This window comes from Manihot esculenta, chromosome 3 (genome assembly GCF_001659605.2).
Source record: "Manihot esculenta cultivar AM560-2 chromosome 3, M.esculenta_v8, whole genome shotgun sequence".
NCBI classification, from domain to species: domain Eukaryota; kingdom Viridiplantae; phylum Streptophyta; class Magnoliopsida; order Malpighiales; family Euphorbiaceae; genus Manihot; species Manihot esculenta.
This window is the reverse complement of record NC_035163.2, coordinates 4,455,693-4,464,677: the sequence shown is the minus strand read 5'-3', so window position 1 is coordinate 4,464,677 and position 8,985 is coordinate 4,455,693. Positions and strand designations below refer to the sequence as shown.

Genomic DNA, 8,985 nt, shown 5'->3' with positions numbered 1-8,985 from the left:
ATAAGCAAAGCAATCATCAAAGACAACTCATAATAGTTTTATACACAGATTTCACATCATCTATTTTAATATTTAAATTTTAAGTGTAAAAAATTTAAAATTGCAAATCTTGAATTACATATAAAATAAAGTTTCAACTTCAAATGTTAAAATTTCTAAATTCTCTCACTCATTTTGTTTATATTTTTCTCTCTTCATGTCTCTTCCTCACCTCTCTCTCTCTATCTTCTTCTCCGTTATTATAGGTAAAAGATGACGTGAAATGTCGCGTCATCATAAAATTATAATATTATAATATTATAATATTATGTTGATATCGCATTATTAAATAGAGAATATCATCGTGTTATGTTTACGAAATTTATTATTATTAATTATTTATTCCGATCATACTAAAAAGTAAAAGTATATATTTTCATTTGCAATAAAAAAAATTTATTCCGATCATACTAAAAAGTAAAAGTATATATTTTCATTTGCAATAAAAAAAATTTAAACTCTCTATTGCTAAAAGCATGAAAGTACATAGTTTAAAGTATATTTTTTTTTATTATTAATATAAATACCTATTAGGTCAAAATAAATTTTAAAATAATTAAATAAGTTTTAAGAAAAAATAATTGATCAAAACTGAGTTATCAGATTGAAATATAATAAAAAATAAAAAATTAAATGTGAAAATTACACTATATAACATATATGCACACTCATATATTTCGCTGTGGAATTTCGAAGGATAACCTTCAAAATTACATTTTGCGACCCGAATCATCAAAGAAAGTATTTTCTTTATAATTCCTTTTTCATGCTAAACTAGAAGAATATTTGTCCAGAATATTTGTTGTGGGCATGATAAAGTATTTTATGGGGACGTTAACTCCTTAATCAAGGACTGAATCTGGCAATAAGGAACAATCCATCCTATGTCAATCAGACAAATGGAGTTCCTAACTGTTTTCCCAACCCTCCCAAATACAATTTGGGCTTCTCAACTCATAGATCTCACCTCCCTTATGTTGGAATATGTGCAAGTATTCCAATCAAATGAAAATAACAACACCCCTCAGTTTATTAGGATGAAATTGTTTGGCATTTTACTTAATAATATTCGATTTAAATTAAAAAAATTGATCGGATCGAATTAATTTAAAATTCAATTCCATTTTTTATTCATTTCAACTCGTTGAATAGAAGAATGACTTCCTATTCAACTGATTGTCCTTTTGTGGTGATAATTAGACTATATTACATTTTAGTCTTCTCTAATGCTTCGGTCGTCTAAGATTAGGGGATGAAATGCTTGAATGCTAGTTGGAATTGGTATTGGTTTTGAAGACTCAAGGGCAAGATCAAAACCTTGTGGTGTTGAAGGTTTACCTCGTTGTAATAACCTTGTCTTTTAAAACCTTTTGGCATCTCATCATGAGGTTATTTTTATGGGGATCCACAATTTCTCTAAAATTAACAAAATGAACGATTCTCCAACTCCTGCAATATTACTCCATCATTATCCTATTATATCGATGTCTCATTTATAGTAGTGAACAGTATTCGATTTAAATCGAAAAAATTAATCGAATTAAATTAATTTAAAAATTTAATTTGATTTTTTATTTATTTTGATTTAATTTTTAATTTAAAAATTTTCAGTTATTTCAGTTTGATTTAATTTTAATAAAAAAATTAAAATACCAAACCGAACTGATTAGTAATAATAATATATTATTTTTAATAATATAAAAATATTAAATTATAATCAAAATTAAAATATTTCAATTAAATTTTAAAATATTAAAAATAAGGGATAAAAAATTTATAAAAAAATTTAAACTAATTAAATCGAATAGAACCGAATCAGACCAATTTAATTTGATTTTTAATTAAAATTAATTCAATTTAATTTTTATAAATACTAAAATTTTAATTTTTAATTTATTTAATTTGATTCGATTTTAAATCGAGACGATATAAGGAGTATCAAAGTTAATTTTAATGCCAAATTCACCCTGAAAACATTCATGAGTTTAGAAATGCTAAATTTTTATTTTTTATTTTAAATTTACTCATAACCTATTATTAAAAGGAGTGGATTATAATTCAGTAAACCACACTCTTAGCGTGTGATAAATTTATTTGAACTAAAAAAATTTAAAATTTTTAGCCATTAGTACGTAGCGGAAGGCAAATTTAGCCTCTTTTAACAAAAAAAGGAAAAAAAGAAATAAAATCGTCGTATGGAACCCATGGGCAAAAGAGGCATTTGATAATGAACACGAATCAGATGTGAAGGGAAGAGCCTAGCTAGACTGGAGCCAGGCAGACGACCACGAAACCATTTCGGTCTTTCCTTCCTACAACCCAGCACCGTAGCCTATCTCCTCTCCCCCTCCTCCGACGCGCTCTCTCTCTCTCCTTACACTCCGCACCCACATCTCCTCATTTTCCTTCATTTTCTCGCTATCCAAGCACACCCCCAATCTTCAGACACCCACAGAGAGAGCAGGAGCTTACGACGCAAAGAGGATCAGACCTCTTGGTCCCTAACCAGGTCATGGCTTGGAGGCGCCTAATCACGCAGGTCAATTTCTGCTTCTTATGTTGAATTTCTTGGTTAACTGTTTCTATTATGTTTAGGTGGTATATTATTATTTTTCTTCAAAAATTATATTTTGGGGTTTGCAAAAAAGCCCTAACTATTAATATCCTCCTGGGTTTTCTGTGATTCTTGAGTTTGATACTTGATAGACCTTGAGTCAACGGGGCTATTTATGTTGAGGCAAAGCTCCGTGAATATGTGCCAGAGCTTTGTCTTTTATTTCATTTTGAGGCTTGAAATGGGAAATGAAATTTTGATTGGTAATTAGTTTTATTTCCTTCTTTGTGTAATACAAAGGAAAGCAGTTACCTTTGGCTCTAATTTCTGTATCATGCTTTTGTTCTATGAATAATTGGGCTAGTATAAGCAAAGGTATCGTGGAAAGAATTTGTCTTTGGCGTCAGATTGAGGCTTTCGGGGAATTTCACGTTATAAATACATGGGTATATTGGAACATTTGTGGTGAAATGGAGAGATTTAAAACTTTCTTTTTTATTTTGCTAAATTTCTGAGTTTCTTGTGATGAGAACCATAAAGAGAGAAGGAAAGAAAAGTTGGTGTTTGATTATCTAAAATTACTCTACAAAAGGAAATGAAAATGTTACACTTCGATGATTATTGCTTCCTTTCAAGTAGTGCTTTTGTTTCTGATGGTTGTGAATTGAGTATGTCCATAATAGATTTTGGCACCATGGCCAGGCTTTCAGGACTGGTAGCTTAGCATCTGATGCAAATTAATAAACTTTTGTGCATGCATATACACGCACATAATATTAATTTTGTGGAACAGAGTGCTTTTAGTGCACGGGAAAAGGAAAAACTCCCCCTTCTAGCTAGTTTTTATGTAGAGAACACCACTGTGCTTGCTTTGTTGGTTTTCTTGAATTTATTGTTCGTCTTGCAACAGGTTGCAAGGCATCAATCAGAATCAGGACTATACAAAAATTTGTTTGTCAGATGTTACTTTCCTGTTTACAAGCATGGAGTTGATGCAGGTCCGTAATCTTTATATCATTACTTCATTCATCTGCCTATAAATTTAAGTTCTTATTAGTCAACACATTGTGACTATAGGGTGTTATGCATGCAGCCACATCACTCACAACCCTATTGGGTTTTGTGTTGGCAGGCTTTAAGTGTGAAATAAATATTTTAGTTCCTTATTTTTCTATCTTCCCTTTCTTTTTGGTGCAGGGAATGGACTTTTAAAGGCTGGAAGGAGATTTCAGTCAAGTTATGTTGGTAATTTAGCTCGCAGGGTGCGTGATACAGATGAAGCTAGTGAAATTGCACATCTTAAAGAACTGTACCGGCGAAATGATCCCGAAGCAGTAATAAGAACATTTGAAAGTCAGCCATCGTTGCATAGTAACACTTCAGCGCTTTCTGAATATGTCAAGGCATTAGTCAGAGTTGATAGGCTGGATGAAAGTGAGTTGCTTAAGACATTGCAGAGAGGTGAGCATGAAAATGCAGTTCTTTTTCTAATTACATCTGCTATACTTCTGTTGAACTGCATATGTATTGGCAATAGTGACCATGCATTATTTTATTATTATTCATTATAGCTGGTAACATTTTACATTTCAAGAGGAATTTTAAGTCATCAATATCCTTTCTCTATATAATCAATACATGTTATTTTTTATCATTTATGTCCAAATTTCCCTTGTATTTAGGTTTTCACCTAGTTTGAAGCCCTATTCACTGTCCCTTGCAGGTCTCATGTGATCGATTTGCTTGGATCTTTGGTCTTATGGTTTATATATTTCCTTTCCTAGTGTATATTCTCTTTCCTGGATAATTATGTTGAGCATGCTTTTCTGTAGGCAATTTATGTCTGGCTGTGATTATGTGGTTTGAATTGAAATGTTTTGTTGTTGAGAGAAGAATTCTGACATTTTATAATTTCCTTCAAGGTCAGATAGTTTTTCATTAGGAAAGGAATGCTGAAATCTAATTGATGGTGACTTTTCATTTCTGTCCTACGCCTAACGGGGAATCAATGTTTGTTTCTTGAGTTGATTTTGAGTCAGAGCAGTAGAATCACTGTAATGCCTCTGTCTATGTGTAATGAACTTTTAAGGAACATATCACTGGCTGGGTGCTAAAGCCACACACGGGTGCTTGCACATGCGTTATTTTGTTTATCTGACTGAAACCTACAGATAATTCTTCCTGTTAGTTTTGACTAATTCTTTTTAATTGTCAGCTTTTGTTCTCTTCCCCTCGTCCCTCATAGTTCATGATGCTTTTGAACTATCAGTTAAGAGCTGCATTTGAAATTTGTAGGTATTGCTAATTCTGCAAGGGAGGAAGAAGGTATAGGGGGTCTTTCTGCTTTCAAGAATGTAGGAAAAGTGACAAAAGATAGCATTCTTGGAACTGCTAGTGCACCTATTCATATGGTGGCCACAGAAGGAGGGCATTTTAAAGAGCAGCTATGGCGTACCGTTCGTACCATTGCTCTGGCCTTTCTGTTGATTTCTGGTGTAGGGGCACTTATTGAGGACAGAGGAATCAGTAAAGGTATTATATTGTTACTTCCATGATGCCTCTGAGTGCCTTGATGTGTGATTCTAATACAACTTAGGTTGGAAGAATTTTTTTTTCTTCTGATTTGCTATTTTCAACATTTCAGGACTTGGTTTACACGAGGAGGTGCAACCTAGCATGGAATCTAACACCAAATTTAGTGATGTAAAGGGTGTTGATGAGGCAAAGGCAGAGCTAGAAGAAATTGTCCATTATCTTCGAGATCCAAAGGTAGTCTCCTTGTGCCATTTTGCTCAATAATCATCTCTCCTACATTTAATGGTGGAAGCCCCAGTTCTCGGGCATATGCGTGATTCAGATATTAGTTGTTTGAACAAAGAATATCATGAGATTGTAAGACTTGTAAACCTTTTGGTGTTCATAACATTGTCATTGCTCATTTGGATCTTTAATAATTGGCAGGATGATCTGGCCGCTGCATGCCCAACATTGTTTTTGTTGCTATTAAAGCATTATTATCAATTTTTAGATTTTAGATTAAAGTCTGAGATTTTTGAATTGTTTGGCTTTCTGCTTCTAGCTGGTCTGAACTATAGTTTTCATGTCAATTGAGTAAATGTCTAACACGAAATTTATCATTTCAATTCAATTTTGTCTCGGTAAGATTTATTTTCCCCTTTGAATGATTGTTTGTTTTCCCTGTTAAAGCGCTTCACTCGTCTAGGTGGTAAGCTCCCAAAAGGTGTTCTACTTGTTGGTCCTCCTGGCACTGGCAAGACTATGTTGGCTAGAGCTATTGCTGGCGAAGCTGGGGTTCCTTTTTTCTCGTGCAGTGGGAGTGAGTTTGAGGAGATGTTTGTTGGAGTTGGAGCCCGGAGAGTGAGGGATCTTTTTTCTGCTGCAAAGAAACGGTCTCCATGTATAATATTTATTGATGAAATAGATGCTATAGGGGGCAGCCGTAACCCCAAGGATCAGCAATACATGAAAATGACTTTGAATCAATTACTTGTTGAATTGGATGGCTTTAAGCAAAATGAAGGGATTATTGTAATTGCAGCAACAAATTTTCCAGAATCACTAGACAAGGCCCTGGTGCGACCTGGACGGTTTGATCGTCACATTGTTGTTCCTAATCCAGATGTTGAAGGGAGGCGTCAGATCATGGAGTCCCACATGTCGAAGGTATTATTTTTCCTCTTGGAAAGAAACTTAATGTCTTTTTTTTTTTTTTGAAAAGGAAAATATATTACTGGATATTCAAAGTCAATGCATCCCTAATAAAAGGAGGGATTTGAACCCAACTCCCTGAATCTAACAAAGAATGAGTTGCCCTCGCTAGCACATGAGCAACACTAGTTGCAGACCGTCTGACAAACTGCAGTGACACAGTAGGAATCTCTGATGGAAGAGATTTACAATTGGCTATAGTAAGGCCAAATGAAGAAACTAGAGAAGATAGTGGCAATTGAAAGGCAGAAACTACAGTAGCCGCATCCGATTCAACTACCACATCCTTAGCAGTAAAGGAATCTGGGACAAGAAAGGAGCGAGCTGCTACAAACTGACCCAAATGATTCTGCGAACTAGACCAATACCTGTATGGGATCCTCGAACATTAGTAGCTATATCCACATTAACCTTGAGAAGACTATCCACCGATGGAGTCCATCGAGATACCGCTGCAATTGGGCGTCGTTCCAACTGCCTAACTGATAACTAAGCAAAACTCCAATTCTCAAGAAAATGAGTAGCATGTTTAACAATCCAAGTTGGATTGGCAACTACAGAATCCCAAATCTTCTTTTTTCCTGGAAAACCAAATACTCCAGCATTGAGAGAAAAAACTGCAGTCATCAATAGAGAACCTAGAGAAACAGAGAGATAACCAATCAAAGAAAGTAACAATATGGCCCAACACAAACCCCAGACGAGAGGCTTCCCAATGCCGATGAGCAAAGCTACAAGAAACCAGTGCATGAAGTATTGTTTCCTCCTACATGTGACACATTGGGCATCAAGTGCTAACTTCCACTCTCTTACTACACAAAGAAACAACAGTAGGCAAAACATTATGGCAAGCATGCCATGCGAGGTTTCTTACCTTTGCAGGAACCTTCATGCCCATAACTTCTTCCAAACAACATATTCTAAAGTAGTCATAGAAGGTTAAGGTTGAGGGCTGATCAGTCGATATGCACAAAGTACTGAGTAACGACCTTTCTTAAGAATGTATGACCTGAGTTATTGGCAACAGATTATGGAATATTAATTTTAATATTTTCCTGGAAATGCAGTTAAAGTACACTGACTGTATGCATACATACACAATTATATTTCTCATGTTGCTGCTATTATTTGATAATAGTATTTCTGTACTGTAGCAACTTCTTGAGTTATAACAAGTAAAGATGGTCACTAATTTTGGTGATCATGAAATCTCTATTTTGTGGTGGTGGTTATCATCAATCACATCTGAGCATTCATTGTGGGATTACAGGTGTTGAAGGCAGATGATGTTGATTTGATGATCATTGCTAGAGGGACTCCTGGTTTCTCGGGCGCTGATCTTGCAAACTTGGTCAATATTGCAGCTCTCAAAGCTGCAATGGATGGTGCTAAGGCAGTGACAATGGCTGACCTGGAGTACGCAAAGGACAAGATCATGATGGGAAGCGAACGCAAGTCGGCCGTAATTTCTGATGAGTCACGAAGGCTAACTGCATTTCATGAGGGTGGTCATGCCCTTGTGGCCATTCATACTGATGGAGCTCTGCCAGTTCACAAGGCAACAATAGTTCCCAGAGGTATGTCTCTTGGCATGGTTGCCCAATTGCCTGACAAGGATGAGACAAGTATATCCCGCAAGCAGATGCTTGCTCGGCTTGATGTTTGTATGGGAGGCCGAGTTGCAGAGGAGCTCATCTTTGGAGAAAATGAAGTTACCTCAGGGGCATCTTCTGATCTCCAACAGGCAACTAGTCTTGCAAGAGCAATGGTAACGAAGTATGGCATGAGCAAGGAAGTTGGGGTTGTCACCCACAATTATGATGACAATGGGAAGAGCATGAGCACTGAGACTAGACTTCTCATTGAAAAAGAAGTGAAGAATTTCCTGGAAAGGGCTTACAACAATGCTAAAACTATCCTCACCACCCATAGCAAGGAGCTTCATGCACTTGCTAATGCTTTGCTTGAACATGAAACACTCTCAGGTAGTCAAATCAAGGCGCTGCTTGCCCAAGTAAACTCACAACAACAGCAGCAGCAACAACATCCGCAGATAGTTGCATCACAGGGCAGTTCTCAGTCCAACCCAGTGCCTCCATCAACGCCTAATCCAGCGGCATCTGCAGCCGCAGCAGCAGCAGCAGCTGCTGCCGCAGCAACCGCAGCAGCCAAAGCTAAAGGCATTGCTCCAGTTGGATCTTAGCAGAAAGAGGATTGCAGGGCTGCTTGGGAATTGGCCTATTATTGATTTCAACCTGCATATAGTGATTTGACTTGCAAGGACTCTCAAGTAAAGTGCTCAAGGCATTGAATTCTATTCTGTGTTTGTACGAGTCTTAAGAGTTGACTGGCTGTAAGAATTAGTGACAGTAACGGGACTATACACCAATGGCCTTTTTATTTCCTTAATTTCATTTTTTTTCCTTATTAGTTTTATGGATTTTACTCATACGGTTGGAATAATGTTGAAGTTAGGGACAAATTATAAAAGACATTCTCAAGTTTTGTTCTGATTATACATTGTATATTTATTAGAAACCTTTTCTGTGCTCATGTGGAATGGAAAATTGAATCTGCAACTCATACTGGCTTGATTATTATGTTCTATTCTACTACTAATAACTATGCCAATTTTTTGTCCCAGATATTTTTAAAAAATGATA

The 8,985-nt window shown here is 35.8% G+C and overlaps 1 protein-coding gene across 1 annotated transcript; it reads left to right on the top strand.

Annotated features, from left to right (window-relative positions):
- Window positions 1-2,234: 2,234 nt before the first annotated feature.
- On the top strand, window positions 2,235-8,905 carry LOC110611215 (ATP-dependent zinc metalloprotease FTSH 4, mitochondrial). The gene is made up of 7 exons (XM_021751394.1): window positions 2,235-2,578; window positions 3,504-3,591; window positions 3,791-4,054; window positions 4,889-5,125; window positions 5,238-5,362; window positions 5,801-6,277; window positions 7,593-8,905. The coding sequence occupies exons 1-7, from the start codon at window positions 2,552-2,554 to the stop codon at window positions 8,523-8,525; spliced, it is 2,151 nt and encodes a 716-aa protein (XP_021607086.1). The 5' UTR covers window positions 2,235-2,551; the 3' UTR covers window positions 8,526-8,905.
- The last annotated feature ends 80 nt before the right edge of the window (window positions 8,906-8,985 follow it).